General features: G+C 41.3%; 3 protein-coding genes across 9 annotated transcripts; 2 read left to right on the top strand and 1 right to left on the bottom strand.

Annotated features, from left to right (window-relative positions):
- Positions 1 to 189: 189 nt before the first annotated feature.
- chtopa (chromatin target of PRMT1a) lies at positions 190 to 5,421 on the bottom strand. 5 transcript variants are annotated; one of them, XM_084695811.1, is made up of 6 exons: positions 5,283 to 5,421; positions 3,902 to 3,985; positions 2,659 to 2,809; positions 2,279 to 2,465; positions 1,433 to 1,564; positions 190 to 1,319 (listed from the first exon to the last, which is right to left on the bottom strand). In XM_084695811.1, exons 2-6 carry the CDS (start codon positions 3,964 to 3,966, stop codon positions 1,120 to 1,122), a joined length of 735 nt encoding a protein of 244 aa, XP_084551937.1. In that variant the 5' UTR covers positions 3,967 to 3,985; positions 5,283 to 5,421; the 3' UTR covers positions 190 to 1,119. The 5 variants fall into 5 exon arrangements, with proteins under 5 accessions (XP_084551937.1, XP_084551938.1, XP_084551936.1 ...); XM_084695812.1 differs by having other exon boundaries at positions 2,279 to 2,462; XM_084695810.1 differs by having other exon boundaries at positions 3,694 to 3,985; positions 5,283 to 5,347.
- A 144-nt stretch (positions 5,422 to 5,565) lies between these two features.
- snapin (SNAP associated protein) lies at positions 5,566 to 8,154 on the top strand. Its single transcript, XM_084695813.1, has 4 exons — positions 5,566 to 5,791; positions 6,654 to 6,700; positions 6,841 to 6,959; positions 7,363 to 8,154. Exons 1-4 carry the CDS (start codon positions 5,676 to 5,678, stop codon positions 7,468 to 7,470), a joined length of 390 nt encoding a protein of 129 aa, XP_084551939.1. The 5' UTR covers positions 5,566 to 5,675; the 3' UTR covers positions 7,471 to 8,154.
- Positions 8,155 to 8,964: 810 nt separating this feature from the next.
- Positions 8,965 to 21,165, top strand: smad10a (SMAD family member 10a). Of its 3 annotated transcripts, none has more exons than XM_084695804.1 (13): positions 8,965 to 9,157; positions 10,338 to 10,416; positions 13,023 to 13,263; positions 13,690 to 13,864; positions 14,036 to 14,059; positions 14,194 to 14,409; positions 14,950 to 15,174; positions 15,720 to 15,824; positions 16,175 to 16,228; positions 16,344 to 16,539; positions 16,780 to 16,948; positions 17,710 to 17,848; positions 17,985 to 21,165. In XM_084695804.1, the coding sequence occupies exons 3-13, from the start codon at positions 13,027 to 13,029 to the stop codon at positions 18,194 to 18,196; spliced, it is 1,752 nt and encodes a 583-aa protein (XP_084551930.1). In that variant the 5' UTR covers positions 8,965 to 9,157; positions 10,338 to 10,416; positions 13,023 to 13,026; the 3' UTR covers positions 18,197 to 21,165. The 3 variants fall into 3 exon arrangements, with proteins under 3 accessions (XP_084551930.1, XP_084551928.1, XP_084551929.1); XM_084695802.1 differs by having other exon boundaries at positions 9,083 to 9,278; XM_084695803.1 differs by having other exon boundaries at positions 9,084 to 9,278; positions 16,344 to 16,527.
- The last annotated feature ends 1,025 nt before the right edge of the window (positions 21,166 to 22,190 follow it).

Here is a 22,190-nt window from a genome sequence, read left to right as displayed (position 1 = left end):
TGAGAATTTCATAGAGATCCATTTTCATGGTTAATTTGATGCCTATTTAAGGACAAAATGATATTGCACCAATAACCACCTCAACAAAAAGGTAAGACTGTAGCAGGTAGGACAACAACCCTTCAACAGTAGGATACAGTACCCATTAAATATGAATATGGAGGAAAATATGAATAGGAAATTAGCACATTTAAGAGAAATGACAATATAAAGTTTATTCTATTTTCTGTCACTATGGGAGCTTGAGGACAGGACATAACTAGTGATATGTACATCTAGCTTTGAACAGAAGTTGTCGTCATTCAATTACATGTACAAACATGTTTTACATTTAAAAAATTCAATTTCAAACTCAATTGGACAACAGTAAAAAGCATTCTCATCCCAATGTTATTTTTCCATTTAACCCTTTGTGTAGCAATTACTATTAGAGACAAGTCGTATATCCATAAAAAGACGGTAGTTGGGACAGTTCCAGAGACGTAAACAATCTCCACAAAACCATTGAAGAACAACCGACAATGACAAGATACATGGTTTCGCTAGATTTGGCATTTGTGTAACTTAACAGGAGTTGCTCCCAAAACCGACTCAACAATAATCAAAAAAACACTTAAAAACCAATACAAATTTCCGTTAGAACAGGTGAAAAATCAATTTGAACAAAACAGAGAACGTCAAAATAAATAAATACAGGGGATGACAAATGACCCCCAATAAAAGCAAAGCTTCTTTAACCACTTTTGACATGGCATCACAAGATTCTCTATTCTGGTCCATTAACAAGCCTTTCTAGAGCAGGGAGTCCCTGTCAAATGAGTCATTTTCACTTTGCACATAAAAAAAAGGGGACTGATGAACACTGTGCAGGTGAGTGCACCTTGCACGGACATTCATGGCATGATGTTGTTCACCTTCCGGGAAACAGCGGATTTCTTAGCTCTTAGGACGTCTGTGTGTCCATCTGAATAGTACAAAGGCTATTTCAAAATGCATGGGTGTCTGTACACTTTTCATTGCTGAGTAATTTATGTGTCACCCTATTCTTACGTCTATTCTTTCCGTCTCATCATTGATCAGTGAGTTTGTCTCTTCAGTGTAGGTCTGCAGAAGACTCCATCACTCCATTCCTTCAGGATCAGCCTGGGCCATGTAGGCGTCCAGCTCGGCGTCGAGGTGACCCTTCGTCTTGGACATGTAGGCGTCCAGCTGGTTGTCCAGCTGCTCGCGGGTCACAACTCCACGGCCGACTCCTCCCCTGCCCCTGCTGCGTCCACCTCTCCCGGGAAAGGCCCCACGCCCACGCAGCCCACCTCGACCTGATATGACAAGATGACATCTTGTGATCTACATGTCATTGATGTAGTTTAATCTAGAAATGCAATACGAAGACTTAAGCAATACATTGCAGACTGTTCACAACTTCAATTACCTCGGGCTCCCAGCCCTCTTCCAGCTCCGCGGCCCACGATGGCACCCCGGCCCGGGGCCCCTCCTCGCTGACGCATCCCCCTACGGAGAGCTACCCGCCCAGGACCCCCACGTCCACGCATTTGAGCCATGCCTGTGGACCAGAAGCATCATTATACATGGGTGGGACATGTCCGACACTTTTTGAAAACAGAAAATATGTCCCCCACACCTTTTGATTTAACGGTATATCAACAGTGTTTATATTAAAGTAGTTGAACTACACAATTGCAAGTTAGAAATGTGCCCATCAAGTAAAGTGAGTCACATTTCTGTACACCCAATAGTGTGTACCAAATATGTCCTGTGGCACTGATGGCGTTAAAGCCAATGGCTGTCACCACAAACTCTGTAGCCTAACAGGTGTTAATGCACTGTAGGTCCATACATATAGAAAGAGGTTCATGAAGGGTGGAACCAGTATTGTGAGCAGTTTTAAGCCTGTGTGGAGTGCTAGAATGACTGACAGCTCCACCTGGAATAACAGCTGAAACGGGAGCAAGCTGACAATAACAGCACTGTGTTCGGGTTGTAAAAGGTTGACGCTTTTCAGAGAATTTCAGAGAACAGACAACTTGTGTACTTTCCAAATACATGTAATGGGAGTGTTTGTAGCCTACTGGAAAACACAGTATCAGTGAATTAATCATGACAATATATTTGAATTTTCTGGATGTACAGTGAACCCATGTTATTGCCCACATGGCTGTTGTTAGCATCTCTCACACCACTGAAGACGTTTGCTAATTATGCATCCCCCCCCCCCCCCCCACATCAATACAAAGGGTTTAGCGACACCAACGCTCACCTCTGAGGGGAAATGCTCCCCTTCCAAGTACTCCTCTTCCACGGCCTCGTAGACCTCCTCTGGTCATCCCTCGTATCCCTCCGGCAGCAAACCCTCGTCCTCCAGCCGCCCCCCGCAGAAGAGCCCCAATGGGCCGGCCAAGCCTGGCCTGGATATTGCTCTTCCCCAGTCGCTGCTTCAAACTCTGCTTAAGTGTGTAAGTGGGTCATATCAAGCGGTAGGTAACAAGGAGGTCAAACTTTTAGTGATTTTTTTCCCCCTCCCTCTAACCACATTTCAGTAACGTTCATGACTTGGGCCGGCAATTATCGAGTTCACGCTCTCGCGAGTTTCCGTTTCACTGCGGCCCAAATAAACTGCCAGCTTGCTCCCTTTCTCACCTGTTTGTGATGCAGAGCAGCCTGTACAGAAGGCCTGTTCTCCATCTGCTGGGCGAGGCGGCGGTTACGGGCACTGGCCATGTGCTGTTGCTGCATTGTAGCTCGGACGTTGACTGCCGTCGGCTGCTTGTTCTTCAGCATGTTAGTGAAGCTTTTAAGGGAGGGATGGGGAAAGGGAACAGACACAGGGCAAGAGAGAGGGAAAGGCGGAAGAGAGATACGGGGGGTCCAAATCAAGTCAGTTCTCATAGCAAAGACGAAGCCACAGGAGGCATTGGCGTTTGTCATTTGGCCCTGTCTCACTTTCTGGACACTGCTCTTTGCACTCATTATTGTCAGATAGCCAATTTTGCCTGCCCAAGTGGTAGCCATTATAGACATTTTAGAGGGAAAGTTAAAGTGCAGAATTGAACATATGGAAAGAACAAGACAAGACATTAGAGGCGAGGAAGAGAACAGGAGAAAAGGTTGAAGGGAAGGAGGATGAGAAGTGACTGCCACTTACAGGCCTCCTGCCACCTTCATGTTGCCGGCCGCTTCCAACAGGGGAGGAGGCCATGGACTGGAAGGGTAGTTTGGCCACCCAGCCACTTACAGCCCGGACCGCGCCTTGTGGTATTACCACGTTACAAAAGGAAGTAGGGCGGGGTGAGAGGGGGTGGTCACGTCCAGGCTAGGACTGGGTACCCGTCTCACAGAGACGCTTCAGAGTAGTGAAGGGAAAAGGAAGCAAGCAAGACAGAAGGAGAGAAGGTAGACAAATGGCCGACCAGACAATCATTTCTGAGAGCAGTGTGAGACAGGGCAGAAGAGAAGGGGCACTCGAGTGCTGTGCCCGCCCACCGCTGTTAGGAATCTCTTCTCTGTAGCGCCCAGCTAGCGCAATATGCACATGCAATGGGAGTGCTGAGGCATGTGTGGCCTGCGTCCCAGTTTGGGACAGTCGCCTTACAAAGCATCATAGTTACCCACTCTCCTCGACTCAAAATGTGCGCTGCTCACACAAGAAGCCTAAGGTCAACAAGCCTTCCGTACTTTGACCACATTGGTTCATCGACTTGGGTTGTTGTGTCGGTAAATGCAGCAGACATGTTGAGGGAGCAGCACACAGATTGGCTTTGGGCGGTATCCATGTCTGTTCTAGTCCACAGTGGCCTTCTGTAGAGCACACTACAGCCGTCAAAACCACGGTTGTGCCCTCGCCTCTGGTCTGGTTACTTCTGTCAGATGCATGGCTCCTCACCGCTCATTCAGGGACACCTTGGTGGTGCTTTTCAGCACAACTTTTTGGGAGGAGGGCGCACTCATTTTGACTTCGCTGGTAGACCTTTTGGAAAGAGAAATAAACCAGTAATTGGTCAGAAGGGTGGCGTAATGGAGGGGGAGTAGCCATACAATAAAAACAATTAATGATTTCAAGGATCAACAGCCAATGTTCTGAGGGTGAGGCTTCTGTATCACTAATTCATCCATTCACTCACGTTGCGCCATTAGATTACACCTGGCATTACAATACATTCCAAAAGGTTAAGATGTTTTATGGGGTAAAGTTCTGTCACACCCAACTATACAATACATTTCTGTAGGGACCACTATGTACATGGGGGCATTAATTAAGGCAATTAGCAATGTGGGTTGTTTTTCATGATCCAGGTTAGGGCTCTTAGTTCTACTGAAGGAAATGTTAATGCTAAGTATACAATGACACGCTAAATGAATACAATTCAATGCTTCAAACTTTGAGGGCTAGCTTGAGGATAGCCCTTTCCTGTTTCCACTTAGTGATATTACCATCTTGCACAAAAGCGAGGTCCACACAAATGCTCTTCAGAATTTTGAGTTATTACTTGACTGACCGGCACAAATCCGGGGTTGAAACAATCCCAAACTCAATATGCTACAGAATTATACCATGGCTCTGCGACGACTATTTAGTGTGGGAATCGATTTGGCTGGCAAAATGGAGGGCATACATCTATGCACGTCCCATTTTCCGCATGAATGCTTCAGCAATTTAAGATGGTTTGCATTAGCATTTGCACCTGAAAGATATTTTCTTTCTAAAATCTTCCAGGCTATCATTTATTTCAACTAGCTAGCATTGTTAGTATAATCGGGCATGCCAGTGTCCCAGAGCATTTTGCCTAACCCACACTGTAAATGTTTATTAATGAGAAAAAAATCCCCCCTCCCACAACTTTTCACCAGAAAGCTTTTTCAGGTTTCAAATATAAAATGGGAGGTAGCTGAGTTTAGTTACTTAAATAATAAGGTATGCGTACAGTAGCAATGATAGTATGCTAGGAAGTGAATGTGACGGAAGGGTCGCTAGTCATGCACCGACATTGGCCGTCGCTGCCTGTGCTGAAATTCGCATTGACGAGGAAACTGTTCTATTTCTGGTCGTCTTCTTCTGCTTCTTGACGCCATGTATCGCATACTGCCAAAACCTATCACGTGACTCATTGAAAATGTCGCTTAATTTGTGCAAGTGTGAATATCACAACGCCTTTGCCTTAGTTAAATCAATGGCTCAAAACCGCAAATGTGATGGCAAGTTAGCTCAATCTAAAACAAATGCATCACTTCCACACAAATTTGGAACAAGAAAGCTCGATACTTACTTTGATCGCTGCTTCTGTCGAAAACGGAGATAACGTTAGTGCGATTGCTAGCCAGACTTGTCCTAGCTTTTTACGTTTGATAGCTAGGCTAATGATGGTAGCTACAGAAGCTAACGTTGGATTATTGTGATCCGAGCGGAGTTCAAATCTGAGTTCTCTTCGTTGCTTATGTGTTTCTTTCCGATAATAGTAATAAAATCGAATTCAAACTTCTAAGGAAATTTGTTTTTTGCAAGCCTGCTCTCCCTCTCACTGTTCAGTACAAAATGGTGCTGGATAGCATGCTACCGGGGGATAAAGGAAAATGGAAGAAGGTATTTTATAGCTCAAGCGCAACGTCATCCAGTTCACGGCACGTGACATTTTCTGTTGCGCCTTCACTATGCGCCAAAGATGGCTGCACTAGCAGTTGTGGAGACTCCGTCCGGGAGGGATGCGATTGCCGAAGGACTGCTCGACCTTTTGAAACCAGCTGTCCAGCAGCTTGACCTGCATGTACACTCTGTGAGGTGGGTAGGCTATCAAGCTTATTTAGTTGAGTATGTCACTGACAATATACAACACTTCTTTCTTACAACCGAATGACGAGGCTTCCGTGCAGCAGCCCGATAACAATAATAGTCTCGTGATAACAAGCCTCCTGTCTTTGAAGCGGAGGAGACAGTTTCTGATGAGACAGAGATCTGTTTGTTTTGAAATGCTTCGACGAGTCTGAAGTTGCCTTGCTGATGTTTTATGTTGATTTACCTACCTATCTACCTTGTCATATTTTCCTACCGTAGCACAAAACTACAGGGCTTTTTTTTCTCGGGAGTAACTTGTAGTCTGACAGTAATTTGGTAATTTTCTCGTGACCGCGCATTGTGAAAGTTGCAGCATAGGTTCAGCAGAAGAAACAGAAATGATTCGTTCACCACTCGACTGGGTCTGCTGGTGTGAGTCTTGTGCATTTTTCACGTGACTTGCCTTATGCTCAGTTCAGGAAAACAGAAATAATTTGTTCACCACTCGTCTGTTTCTGCGGGTGTGAGTCTAGTATTAGTATAGTTAAACATAATTAAAATTAACAGATAATAGTCGAAGGCCATTTGATTGGTTAGGGTTAAGCAGTCCGTACAGTAGGAAAGTACTGATTGGTTAGGGTTTAACAGTCCGTACAGTAGTAAAGTACCAACAATTACCAGTAGGGCGCAGCATACACAATATAGTATCAGGTAAAATACATATCTGCCCTTCCTAATAAAACTGTGAACACTGATTGACACGATTTATGTTCGTTGTGCAGACTTTCTGCCTTACCTAGGAACATAATATCTAGGTAAACAAAGCTTGTAAATATATAACCTAAACTATGCTACATTTTTGTTTTAGGGAGAGCCAAGTGGAATTACGAGAACACATTGACAATTTAGCCACAGGTAAGACATTTCTTTTTTTATGGTTGCCCGTTTGAACAGAACAGTGCGCCTAAATGACTTATATTAAGATGCTGTATTTCATATGATACTTTATCCACTCATTGTTTATAAAGAAGTGTGTTTCTATGATTCCTTTTCAGAGCTATGCAGAATAAATGAACACCAGAAGGTGGCACTAGATCTTGACCCATATGTCAAAAAGCTTTTAAATGCAAGACGCCGGGTGGTGTTGGTCAACAACATTCTTCAAAATGCTCAGGTTTTTAGTTTTGTTTATTGTCACTTTTCAGTAATGTCCGATTTGATCCTGACACTTTCTATAATTAAAATTGTTTGTGGTCACATCAGTAAATATGTAGGGGTGCACATGGTCAATTTGAGTATTTATTCTTTGTAACTGTCTAAACTAGGTGTGTACTCTTATCAAGATTCAGTTGAAACAATTGGCATAAGACTTGCCCAGCCCAATAAATCTAGTGGTGTTTTCTTTTGGTGTGTGTGGATATTGCACTGTTCAACCTCTTACAGAACTCTTACTAAGCTATATCAAAATCTCAAAAATATTTACGATTGGTAGTCACATGCAATGTTTCAGGCCTCCTAATCTGACACTTGTATGCTTGATTTCTTTCTCTCTATTACTCAATGGATTTGAACTGTAGGAGCGTCTACGAAGGCTTAATCACAATGTAGCAAAAGAGACGGCCCGCAGGAAGACCATGCTGGAGACTTCTGGAGTGTTTACGCCTCGTTCGCCCAACAAACCATAACTAACTACAAACAAATGGGTTAATTCGCTGGTTGTCACAGCTAGAAATTCGGCGAGCATTGCTACATAAAAAGTTGATGGAATTAAACATCAGACTGTACTAGATAAATGCATTTAATATGATGCAATTAAGGTCACCTTAATCACGTTTTTGCTCCTATTTTTGGATGTATATGTCTTAGTTCAACACAAGACTGCAGTTTCTATAGGCCAAGTTGGAATGTTACTGTTGACTTTAAGTTGCCCATCATCATTTGTAAGAAATAAATCATTTTGTCATGTTTCTATCCAACTTGTGTAAAACCCTCTCTGCATTGCCAAGTTCGTAAAGAGCTTACAAATCTGTATTTAAGTTTCCAATTATTATTTTAAATATTTATCATTTAATTGTAGATTTTTGTACAAGCTTTTGCTTGCTTGAAACAATAAACAGCTGTCACTTTAAAGTAATACAATGCGTATGTTCGGCATCAATTCAGGCTTAGAAAACTGGCATAGTAAATAAGTTCTGGTTGTTTATTCTAATGTGACAGACCATTTGAACGGTTTCATGATCAAATGAGCTGCAATTTTATGATAAAATTGCTTTGTCGCAAAACTGTGAAGGTAGTACAAGATCTCTGATGGCAGTAAAATGGCTGTTTTCCACCTTTAAACCTGAATTAAAAATTAATTTAATCGTAAATCATTCAAATAAAATCACATTTTCTCACCAGTCTACACACAATACCCTGCATAGAAAACAAGATGTAGAAGTGTTTGGAAATGTATGTCAATGGGAGCAGAGACTGGTCCACAGCTGAATTATACTATTCAACTTGGAATAGATTTGAAATGCTTGTATTTAAAGTTTGGACAGTTGGACTGACAGTTGGTCAGTACTGATGGATAACAAACTCCAGGAAATTAAGGCATGTAGAAATGTCCAGACATTTGCCAAACATGACAACTTTATTGTAGATGTGTGTTGAGCTATAAAATAAGTTGTAACTGCTTGTTATATTCATCCTCTTTGCAAATTGTCCTTCACCTGAGTATGATGTGCATAATTGGATCAGTGGTAAAATGCAAGGTATGTCTGCCCCCTATGTCAATAATGAATGTTTTGTAATGAGAGAAGGAGAGTGGGGAGTTGAAGGTGACCCTTTGGGTTTTAGCAGGAGGGGGAATGCAGAAAGGTATTTTAGAGGCCATGGGTCAAGAGAGGAGGAAGATGACTGATTGGACCTGTAGAGTTTTGTATGAGAGTAAGTTACATCTTTCGGTGTATAAGAGTGTATACCTCCAAAGACGTACATGTTGGATAGTACCTTCTGGGGTCAAAGTGGGACTGACAGTAGAGCGTGCCTGTGTGGGGTGGTGGGGTAGTGGGGGGGAGGGGCGGGGGGTAGCCAGGCAGGCAGGCAGAAGGGCGGGGTGATCTCGGCGGCGCCACTTTAAAAAAACAGTCGCGCCGATATGTCAATCTAGACGCGACCCAGACAGACCTCAGCCCGGGGGCCCAGCCGTGAGAGCCTTGTCACGATTGGCTGAGAGCCTCCAGCCCTTTGAGACTGGAGGCCCTATTGGCTGGAGCTTGGCTAGACATTCACGCGCACGATGTCTACCCTCTTTTGTTATTGTACCGAGCGCAAGGAGAAGCTTCGGGGAGCAAGCAGGATGCACGAGCGGAGACACCAAGGCTGAGAGTAAGATAACGACAAGGATAGAAACAGATAGGCGTGAGGGGAGGAGGATTCGGAATCCAACCTATTTTAGTGTACCATTTTCACTCCTTCTCTTCTATCCCCCCAATACTCCGGCTAATGTGTAAGTATAGGCAGTTTATCAAATTCTACTGCTTTTCTCGTCACGCGAGCATAAGAGGCAGGCCAGATAAGTAAGGGGGAGGAGGATGTTTTCATAATCCACAAACGTGAACATATTTTGATTATTAGTTCGGTTATCGACATACAAATGTCGGAGGAGTCTGCCTTCTGTTGGCCTTATGTGTGCTTACTCTCATGTTGTATCGTTTTGTCCAGCAGTGACTTCACTGGCTGACTGTCTAGTCTGCTGTCGATGTTTTTCGAAAACGTAGTTAATTTAACACATTGCCCACCATAACGCATACATGTAGATGCATGTCATTGGGGTGTTACACTGTATTCATGTTTTTTCAAATAAGGCTATCATGTAATGTGTATTAGCCTATTTAATTCCGATCGGGATTTCTTAAACGTTCAGACGACAGACTCAATGACGCGCTTTGGCCAAATATGGTATGGCAATGTTTGAGTCGTCCACGTCTCTCGCAAACTAAATACATGGCTTGCAAATGGTCCATATTCAGTCTTAATTATGTATGAAAATTATTTGGTTGAGAAAAGCTTATAGTATTGCATCGTTAAGTGATTACAACGCAATTCCGTTGGTCCTTCGACTGCTCGTTAAGTTCAGCTGCATTGAGACGGGCGTTTTTTGGGGGCCTATATTGCTGTACTATATTGTCAGCCCTATATGGCATGACAATGTTAAATGAAGAATAAAGAATATTTCACATCCACAAATAAGAATGATTTTGGAATTATAGAGCGTAATTAGAGGTAGTTACCCTACCCTAGACTTCATAGTACCCTACCCTAGACTGCATTGAACCCTACCCTAGACTACATAGTAGCCTATACTGTATAAAGCGTTAAGCTTATGTCTACTACTTTAACCTTTTTTAAATTGTCTGATTCTGGTGAACAGTTACAAAACTTTATGATGACCTTAATATATTTTTTACAGAATAATCATAGGTTGAAACTGAAAAGTTGGAAAGGTTCTGTTATGTTAATGGTAGCAGAATTATACATATTTATTCTTCATCACTTTTCTTATCAGGGACTGATTCAGACCTGGGGCACCATGCAGCTGAAATTTCTGGCCTATCACTGACATTGACTGATCAACTGACCACAAGGTATATCATCTCCACCCTTCAGTGAGGCCAATGCTATGCCTGAAACATACCTTGGGAACCACTAGTCAAAAGTATTTATTTTAAAGCTTGAGGTTATGATCTGTGCTGTAAATTCTTTCTTCCAAGGTTTGCTATATATATTAAGATCAGGCACTGTGTTTGTCTAATCCTTTTGTGTTTACACTACAAAAATGGCCCAAAAAGAGTCTGGGCCTGGTGGCCATGATTCTGTCATGGGAATGGGTAAAACAGTTGGCTTTTTTAAGTTATGTGTGGAGTAAACCTCTGGGTCAGTGGCTTCCATTCTCCACTGAGAAAAATGCCAGTCACCATATAATATACTGTAGTTATATATATATACCATATTTGTAGTATCCTTTGAGATAGTTAGATTGAATCTTGAAAATAAACTTCTGACCGTTTCATATAGTTATCTCTGCTGCTTTGTAGCATTTATAATGTGTCCACTTTTGACAATAAGCATTTATATTTGTACGAATTTATTATTATTATTATTTGCTTTTACACTTATGTATTCAGGATAATCACACTGAGACCTGCACCTCTTATGCAAGTGAGAACTGATTTATGAGACAATACATTTAAAATATACATAACAGATACCATAACTGATGGTATACTTAAAGCAAGTAGTAAATGTTTTAATAAGTCAAAAAAATTAGTAAAGTAAATGTAGGAAACTTAAAATAGTTAAAACGTTTAAAACACAAACTCATCTGTAAAATAGGCTCCTTTAAAAAGATTAATAGGCACTAAAGCATCTAAACTTATAGAATCCTGATCTTTATTCCAGTGGAACGGGAATGGAAACTAAATACTGATTCATCTAATGTTAAATATTTAAACTGTAGTATAAATTCATGCTTTTTCAATTTCATCTTTCTAATTATTGCACAAATGGGTTTTTCCTGCATTAAAACCAGCACTTACGCTAACCTCACATCTAGATGCCTTCAGCGTCTGTTAGCAGAGTCTGAGCACAGCTTTTAAGTACAACACAAACATTTAATTTAATGGAGCTCTGGGCGTTTGTTGTAAGAAAATATGGAACCAGGCCAGATGGAAGGCTTAAATGTATTTATTGGTAAAGTATGTTATCAGAATTGTAACCAGACCAGTTCACACACATATTGTACACCACTGCCAGTACACAAACAATCAGACAAACAGACTTTTAATTGCATCAATCTAGCATTAATTAACTATTATGAAATATAATGTCAAAGTGTGTGAGTTATATTTAATACTGTTGAAGATATTGCGTTATTTCGAATGTATAGCAAAAGCATGCATTTTCATATGTTGCCTTTCTTCTCTTGGTTTTAAGTGTATTAAAATCACTGTGTGCTCCTCTTATCAATAGAGTCTGATGAGAGGCAGATTTACAAACATTAGATGTAGCTTAGCCGTTGGAAGAAAAGCATGGCAGTGTGGCCAGCTGAAAGGCTTGAGTACATTTCTTGACGGTGTTGACAATGTATAATATAGCATCTTCATATACTCTGTACCATCTTTATGTACTCTATATAGTCCACACCAACTTAACATGGTAACTTCCTCATTTACCACGTTGTGGTGGTCAAGCTTCCTGGTTGGAGCCAATGGTTGGAGCTATTTTAGAACTAGAAGTAGTTAACAGGCCAACTGGACCAGTGGTTGATTTGAAGTACATTTCTGTAGTTGATCCTACATTTTCACTGTACAGAAAAATCTTGGACTTCATCAAACGACAGATTCTAGGTCAAACAGGGTAGAAATGGCATACTGTGGAATTGGGCTGCATTCTCTGATGCACCCTGTGGTCGGATCATGGTCTCTTTGTGTCATAGATGTGCTCTGCTGGTTCTGCACTGTCAGTGTACAATTTTTTTTAAAGTAGAGTTATGAAGTTGAAGTTGTATGAAAGTAATAACAATAAAATCCCTAATAAGAAAAGCTCCAATTTGCAGAAGCTTTCTGATAATCTTTGATAATAATAATAATAGCAAAATCATAAGGTTCCTCCTACTGAAGTACTACAAATTAAGATACCAATCAACATTAATCCTAGGCAACCTTAAATATTGAACTTTTTGCACTATTTTCACAATTAGAAAACATAAGAGTTAAATGAATGACATGCCTGAATCAGGCCTAGAGGCTTCGGTCTGGCCTGACTTGGAAACTGATGACAAAAGTGAGGATGAACCCTCCAACGGTGCTCGCGGCCATTGCTACCTTAAGTATGGAGATAACTCTGACAGCCTGTACACTATATAACAAATACACTAGGTTGGCTAACTTTGACTATGAGCCACTAAACCCCATCACTGAATGAACCACTAATGCCATCCACATACCAGCTTGAAATATAAGGAGCAGACACAGTCTCAGCGGACAAATGCCACATTGGAACGGTGAAATGTTTTTATCTTTTTTTGTGTAGCACTATGGGTTTATTTATCTGCCAGGAGAGAGTTCCATTTCTGAATGACTTGATCGACTAAACATATGTTGGAAGCGGAAGCAAATTTGTGAACTGATCCGGCGTGTTGTTCATTAGCCTGCTGATTTGAGTAATCAAACCGTCTTGGTTTCATCTGTAGCATCATGTCAGTGAACCCCCCCAGCAGCAACGACGCCTGCCTGAGCATCGTGCACAGCCTCATGTGCCACCGGCAGGGGGGGGAAAACGAGGGCTTCGCCAAGCGTGCCATCGAGAGCCTGGTCAAGAAGCTGAAGGAGAAGAAGGATGAGTTGGACTCGCTCATCACCGCCATCACCACCAACGGAGTGCACCCCAGCAAGTGTGTCACCATTCAGAGGACCCTGGATGGGCGTCTACAGGTGCGAATGATTTACACTCAAAGTCTCTACATGCGCGTTTTGCATGTTCTGTTGCAAGTATTTGTTTATTACAGAGTGGAAATGTTGAGCGCGGTGCAAGGAGAACCCTCTCTAGATGAGCTGAATGGAAAAATAATGTTCAAGAATGACTCAAGAAATGGCACTGCAACAGTTTATCAATAAATGAATCAAGGACATTTGTCTCTTTTCGCTATTTTATAAAAAAAATATTCTAGTGAATGTGTAGTGTTGCCTACGTACTCAAATACGTAATAAATGTAATTGAACAAAATGTGAAAAAATTATCTTTATTAACAGTTCACAACTCACATGCAATACACACATGCAAACCCTGTCTCTTTGCCAAGCTCTCCTCCAGCGATCTCCCTCACTCTTTCCTTCTCTTACTGTTTGTGTCTTTCTCAGGTCGCAGGGAGGAAAGGTTTCCCCCATGTTATTTATGCCCGACTATGGCGTTGGCCAGACCTCCACAAGAATGAGCTCAAGCATGTTAAGTTCTGTCAGTACGCCTTTGATCTCAAATATGATAATGTCTGTGTGAACCCCTACCACTATGAGCGAGTGGTCTCTCCCGGCATCGGTAAGTCAATGTATGAATAATTGCTGACTGATATAGTTGTAATCGTTTTTGTCGTAGTATCTTGTATGAACTTAGCTTGACTTATAGTTACACAATTTATACACCAAAGGAGTTTCTTGAGGAATAAGTTACTGACATAGTCTTGCTCTTTTCTTTTTTTGTCCTATAAAGTTGGTCTGAGTCTCCAGAATACAGGTGGGTTTCCAACTAAACATTATTATGTTTCTCCATCACATACCAATTGTATTTAACAACTATTTAACTGAGGCTTAGACTGAAATTATAGTCTTTCTTTGATCTTGACAATGACAATGTTCTCTCCCTTTCAGCCCCTCCAGGCAGGTTGATTAAAGAGGAGTACATCCATGACTGCATTCAGATGGACCTCCCTCCAGGCATGTCCCCGTCAGACCATCCAGGGCCACTGAAGCTGCCCCCTCCAGAGCACTATGGTCAGCCTCTACCACCACTGCAGCTGCCTCCTGAACCGTCATGTGGCCCCCCATCTGTCACTCTATATCCAAACATGTCCCTCTCGCCAACAGGTAAGAGGCACATCTGTCTGTCTCTCTCTCAAACGTGTGTGTGTGTATTTCATACTCACTGCCTGACAGGCCTGAGACGTCCATCTTGGGCAAGTGTTTGGCCTTGAGAACGACCACGTTCAGCCTGTGAGTGACAGGCTGATAGGACAAAAACAACAATCCAATAAACAATAAAACAATCCTTGAATAATAGATTTTTTATTTTATTATTCCATATTGCACTTTTCTGTCTTTTGCACCCTAATATAATACATATATGATCACAAATCTCAATAATATTCATTCTCTCTCTCTCTCTCTCTCTCTCTCTCTCTCTCTCTCTCTCTCTCTCTCTCTCTCTCTCTCTCTCTCTCTCTCTCTCTCTCTTTTTGTAATAACTGAGGTTTCGGCCATTAAATATGATTTACTTAATAAAACGTCAGGGGGGTGGATTGCCGTATCCAACAAGTGTATAATGAAAGCCTACGCCCCTGCTATCTACCAATCTATCCACCTAAATAACTACCTAACAACCTCTCCAACCATATATCCTCTTGGCAGTGTCTGGCTCGGGTTCCATGCTGTCCCTACAAGGAGGTCATGGGGAGGGTCTGTTGCAGATTGCCTCACCACAGCGTCAGGTCGTGACACCAATGACCTCTATGACTCCAACGCCGTCACCATCCACTCCTACACAAGGGGCAACTCAGCCACCTCTGCAACCTCCGCCCCAGCCAGGACAGAACGGCTACAATAGCTCCAAACACACACAGACTGCCTTCCACAGTAAGCACACACAACATACACTGAAACACACACAGTACACACTGAAACACACACAACACACACTGAAACACCCACAACACACACTGAAACACACACAACATACACTGAAACACACACAACATACACTGAAACAAATAGCCCGCACATATTATACTGGACCTGTTGAATGGACAGTTAGCTCTGATGCAGCTTTCCTGTTAGCTATGCACTCATTAAAATAAATCCATGAAGAGCAGGGTGCCATTTACTTCATTACTTGAAATAAATGTGAAACAAATACAAAGGACACATTTCTGGACCAATACTGTAGAGGAGAGACATTCTAAATCACAAATTAAGCTTGAGTTGAACAATTCTACACAAAATTCTCACTCCACAAACAGTTCCCTGAGCAAAGCTACACAAGCCTGACTGCTGATCACAGGTCGCCTCAATGAGTTGCTTAAGCAACCAATCCAGAACACAAATATAATCCCAGGTTGTCTAATATCTTTATGCTTATACACTTGTTTGTGCTCATCAACCTTTTTGCTTCTGAAATTCAGCAACTTGGACAGGCAACAGCACAGCCTCCTACACGCCGGTGGGGCCCCCGACACAAAATGGGCGTGGTCACCAACAGCCTCCACTCCACCACCCAAATCACTTCTGTAAGTAACTGTAAATGTATATAACACATTAAATATATATATATATACATTGTCTAGAAATGTCTATGAATGTCTACAGCCTTTTAAAGATAGAGAACTTTATGAACAAACTCACCGGGGATCATTCCAAATATTTATTTCAGTTTTGTTTACAGTAATATATACATTTTTATACAATCAAAGTCTGACTTTACAAAATTTAACAACTTTTAAGGTTCTTTATGCATTTTTTCAGATAGTCTGATCTTATAATATTTATAGCAATCACATCTGTGATAAATGACCGCATGTTTGCACATTTCTTGCTAAGTTGGGCCTGCTCCTGTAACATTTCCTAACTGATGTTTCAGGGTCTCAGCATCATGGCTCGGCCTCGTTTCCTCCTCTGGTATCTAATCACCCAGGTAAGCGAAACCTCAACGTGAGCACCTCACGCGCGCACTGGATATACAGTGCATATGGACAGGGCATACGGACATACCTTACATCATGTATAGCACACCTCGTTCCCCTTCTTAGGGCCGGAGTTTTGGTGCTCCATCTCCTACTTTGAGATGGACGTCCAGGTGGGCGAAATGTTCAAAGTCCCAGCCAGCTGTCCCGTGGTGACCGTCGATGGCTATGTGGACCCATCGGGAGGCGATCGGTTCTGTCTGGGTCAGCTGAGCAACGTTCACCGCACGGACGCCAGCGAGAGGGCCAGGTCTGAGCGAATGTGAATAAGAGATGCTCTTCAATTACACATGTAGATCGGCAATGTTTTGATTGCCAGTGATGTTTCTACGCTTGTTCACATCATTTGTGGGTCATTTTGATGTTAATACATTTTCCAATTTGATTTCATCTCCCCCGGGAAACTAAATAATGGTAATCCCTTCCCAAAAACGACACTGTATTTTCTTCATGAGAAATTGTGATCTTTCCCTTTTCTTGATTCGCTGTCTCTCATTTTCAGATTGCACATAGGTAAAGGAGTTCAGCTCGAATGTCGTGGAGAGGGAGACGTGTGGATGCGCTGTATGAGCGACCATGCTGTGTTCGTACAGAGTTACTACCTGGACAGAGAAGCGGGCCGGGCACCGGGGGACGCGGTTCACAAGATCTACCCAGGAGCCTACATAAAGGTAGAGGGTGCAGCTTGGGTCGTGTTGTTAAAAAGGGCACAGGCCAAATTTGCTGACAAGGAGCTAGACAAGAGAGAACACCTCAAAAGAGGTGACAAGAGCTGCGTGCGCGCATTCAGTTCATGACAGCACATGAATACAGATAGAATTTAAAAAGCAAAGAGACAACATCAGTCCTTGAACAGTTACAGCTCTCAGGCACCTGCACGAGTACCAAAGAACTGTGCCACATTTTTTAAAGCACTGTGCCCAGTGCCTACAGGCTACTATAGGTACCATAAAATGTTTTAGAATACATAACCTTTTCAGCAAAATGGATGCAAACAATATTGTTATAATAATATTAAGGGCACCTTGACCTGACCTATTAGAACTCGTCCTCCGCTGTACATACACACTTCTAAATTCAACCCAGTGATTAATCTAGGGGAACGACCCCACCACTGCTACAGCTGTGAAACCCAAATTGAAATGGTGGATTGTGGAGCCAAAGTACTATTTAAATTGAAGCTTCAACAAACTTTCTCGTGAGTGTGTAACTTCTGTTTTAAACAGTGTGAGGAAATATCTCGGCTGTTTCCTCTTCACCTTCACTCACCTTTGCCTCCTGCCTGAAGCCCTGCATACAAAATGATAACCAAGTGTCACCTCATTGCTGTAATCAAAATCAATTTTCTGGACCTGTCATATGTCTTGCTACAGCTCTAGACGATTATCCTTTTTCTCCATGATTATGCCATTCATGTCTTCTCCTCTTGTAGGTGTTTGACCTCAGGCAGTGTCACAGGCAGATGCAGCAGCAGGCAGCCACAGCCCAGGCAGCTGCAGCTGCTCAGGCTGCAGCCGTAGCTGGCAACATCCCTGGGCCAGGCAGCGTCGGGGGAATTGCGCCTGCAGTCAGTAAGTAAAGTAGAGAACAATGAATCCAAAATCTAATAAATATGGCATTGAATCATGCTCTCCCACCATATAAATATATATACCTTGGGGAAGCTCCGTTTAGTTGTTAATGATTGTCTCTCTCTCTCTTTCAAAGGTCTTTCTGCGGCGGCAGGAATCGGTGTCGATGATCTCAGGAGGTTGTGTATCCTGCGGTTGAGCTTCGTCAAGGGCTGGGGGCCAGACTACCCGCGGCAAAGCATCAAGCACACTCCCTGCTGGGTGGAAGTCCACTTGCACCGTGCTCTGCAACTTCTGGATGAAGTGTTGCACACCATGCCTTTGTCTGACCCAGGGCCTGCCAACTGACTGCAAAAGAAAGATGAGGACTAGTCCTTAATGGGTTGGTTATATTACATGATAAACACACAAATATACGCATACACTCTCCCCATATCACTGAGACCTATAGGCAGTGAACTAGGCCGATTACACTATTGCTTTTACAATCAAATAGATGCTACTGACTACTCACAAACTCTCTGACATGTCTGTGAAACCACTAACACACTAAATAACAAGCCTGTTGGCATGCACATAAAAAGGTTCTATTATTTGCAGACTTTCTATGACTTATAAAGGAATTGTTTCACTCATACACAAAACACTACAACGAGAACTGGATCAGTGAGTTCTACCCATGGAAAATCTGAATTTATATATTACCATAACTTATAATATATGTAATGAGTAAATGTCAGTTTGTCTTTCAAATATTTGAATGCACTGTAGACATCCAGGGATGAGCTTCAGAAACCAAGTGTACCCTGTTAACACTTAGGTACTGTCCAAATGTCATCCCAGGAACCCTCTGGAGCCTTTAGATATCCACTGCTCACTCACACTTGCACCCTAGCATCTCAAGAACACAATGAGCCGGTCACACCCAAACACAAAGACTCACACACATACATAATTCAAAGTCAGTATGTCAAGGTAGATTCAATGTATTGCTGGCTATCTAGACCAACGAAAAAGACATGGCAACTAAGGGTACAGAACCATCATGATTCAGAATGTCTGAAAACACAATTCTGGTGGAAGCAGCACCTGAAATGGACCTTGACAGCCAATGTTTTGGCATCTCTGTGTTTGTATTGTTGTTTTTCTGTGTGTGGATGTAAACGCAACTAGTCAGTCATTGTTAGCATTGTTAATCAGAGCGCCCGAATAACACCAGGCACTATTCTCAAGTTCATTTATTTTCTTACCAAAAGTCCAAATAATCTAAGCTTTAAAATAGTGATGTCTGTGTTTGTGATGAAGCAGTAATTGTATGTAACTGAACAGTTTGCCATATGGTGAAACTGACCAAAGCCAGATTACCTCATGATGACAGTGCAAACCCTCAGTTTAATGTATTTCAGCCAAAACCTCAGATCCTTAGCACTCTCTCCCCTAGCAACGTACCCCACACAGCCTCACATCAAGCTTTTGTTACACCACCAAAAAATATATGAGTCTGGAAATGGATTCACTTGAAGAACTCCAAGTCTGGATCCAAACTGCAATACTGTGGTTATTCAGCTTTATCAGTTGAACATTTTGAAATGAAGCAGCATTTGATTTTTGGTGTTTGATTAAAGCAACTTGCATCTCCAATCATTTTTATCACAAGGAAAAAGTTAGATGGCTCAAATGACATCTGTTGTTTGGCAGTTTTGACTGTTTTTACTTTGCCCCGTAGGAAGGTTTTTAACGTAGTCAACTGGTGGTAAGCCAGAAATACTTTTGAACAAAGCCGACTCCACAGACTGAAACATGAGCGCTTGCTTATATTGACAGGTGAAGCATTCCATCTGGTACTCTTTTTCTACTTGTGCCTTTCTGTTCTTCAAATCCGGCTTGTTAGCATAGCTCCTCTCGCAGACTAGGTGGAATCTGTCCTTGTGCATGGTAATTCTAAAGTTATGATTACAATTATTCCTTGATTGCTATTCCAAGCTACATTGAATGACTCTTCCCTGAAGGTCAAAAGGTCATCTCTCCTCATGTTTAGAAATCTTAGCTGTGTTACCATTTTTGTGGGTCCCAATATGTCATTTTTTGGACAATGTTAATGTATATTTAGTATTAAAGGTTGTTGACAGAAGAGAGGCAGAGTTGCAAGGTTTACAAAGTTGGCTCAGGTTTGAGAAAAAGTAGTAAATGTAAATGAAGTAAGCCTTCATAGTAATTGTTGGCATTTAATTCAACAGCTTTAGTGATCAAACCCGCACCATACTTAGACTATCAGGAATTTGTGCCTTTAGTTTTAGAAAACATCAAACTAGGTCAGGGGTCTCCAACACTATTCCTGAAAGCTATCTTCCTGTATGTTTTCACAACATCAAAAATCTAGCACACCTGATTCTAACAATTAGCTGGTTGATGTGTAGAATCTGGTTAGTTATAACTGTGGTTTGTGCAAAAACCTACAAGCATGAAGCTCTACAGGAACAGGGATGGAGACCACTGAACTAGTCAACACACCTCACAATGGACTGTAAAGCTAACTACACTTTGTCTTCCTTTGTCTATAGATATACAGTAACTTCTTGGTTGATCATACGGGTGACATTTACATTTGTTGTTCGGTTGTGAATGAGAGTGTGTTTGCTTAAAGAAAACTGGAAGTTGTCACAGAGCACTAAGTATATACGTGCTGTTCATGTTTAGTCTTTCCCCAGATTTATTTTTGAAGACTGACATCTAGTGGTGCTCTTGGGTACTGATGGTGTTGTTTAATACTCGACAGTGATGACCACATCCCAAAAATTAATGCTATTAAAACCTGTGTGGTCTTATTGGCCGTACTAAGAAGTTGCGATGGTGTCAAATATGAATTTAAAAACGTTATGCCCTTAGTCTTAAACTTAATCTGTGCATGCACTACACAAATATTAGATTTACCTCATTTCTTGTGAGCTTTATTCAGGGATGAAACATGGAATTATGTCTGCTGGGGATTTGAAAAACATCATTATGCATGGTGATCCCACTATGCCCACCTACATTTTCAAAATATTGTTCCCATGTTTCAGTTATTTTCTATGTTTTTATGTCATCAAATGAGTTCTGTCTCAAAAGGAATTGGACTTTCGGCATTGAATTTTTGGCAGAAACTATATACAAAATATGTTATTAAGTGTGAATCAATTTGGCTATTTTATGGCTATAGTTATTTCTATTATTGTTGTAATTATGGTTATTTTATTGTAAAATCGACGTGCTGCTCTTGTAACGTTGACTGTACACCAAAGTGGAATAAAAAATACAGCATTGTCATTTTTATAAAATATTGTCCACATGTGTGCTATCTTTGTATTTGAAACAGATTATTTTTTATTGAGGTTGCCTGGGTAGGCTACAGTAGCAGCATGTTTCTTAAATAATTGGATGACTGTCCACTGAATACAGATTCTCAAAGCAGATATATTTCTACCTATTTTTAAATGCTATAGGGTGCATCATTTAAACTAGTACTTTGATTTATTAGAACTCCTTAGGCAGCGATTGAATTGTAACTTGTACAAACCTGGAATCAGATTGAAATCAAATCAATGTTTAAGTTAATTGAGAAATACATGTACTTCTGAGGTAAATAAAGCAGAGTGAGTTATATATGCAGGGATCCATCTGCATTCTAGAGAAAAACATTTAAAAAAACATAAATGATAATCATATGAGTGACATTTAAAATTGTTAGTTGTGAGTTAATGTGTTTGCTTAAAGAATATATATATATATATATATATATATATATATATATATATATATATATATATATATATATATATATGATGTGCATATATGTATAAAATAAAATACATTAAAGAAGAAAGAAACCAATGTATATCAGTTAGGCCTATGCGATTCCTTAACTCTGATACTGACATAACTAGCTTAACCTACAACAGCATGAATTCCTGAAATCCAGGTATGGCTTTTCCTTTTGGTTTGCCACCCCAACATTTCTGGGGGCAGCCTTTCCTATATAATTGAGGTTTAGTCATAAAAAAAAATTGCATTTACATTAACAATTGGGAAACGTAGGCAATAAGAGAACGCACATCCTGTCCATCTATAACTAGCAGCCAAAACAGTTATAGTGTAGGCCTTATGGCTCATCTGTGTAGGGTTTTGCTGCTGTTTATCGTATGAGGTATATACACCTATGTGTGTCTGCGATTGAGAAAAACAAATTCAGCGTCAGAGATGCGTAACTTAAGAAACTGTACAAAACAAAGTAAAGCTCCTAGGCACCGTATCGCGAGTTTACAAACTGGGGTGTTTGAGGACATATGACAGCACTAGAGACAGC

The sequence above is a fragment of the Hypomesus nipponensis genome, chromosome 4 (assembly GCF_054491055.1).
Source record: "Hypomesus nipponensis isolate SF chromosome 4, ASM5449105v1, whole genome shotgun sequence".
NCBI classification, from domain to species: domain Eukaryota; kingdom Metazoa; phylum Chordata; class Actinopteri; order Osmeriformes; family Osmeridae; genus Hypomesus; species Hypomesus nipponensis.
This window is presented reverse-complemented; position numbering and strand designations above follow the sequence as displayed.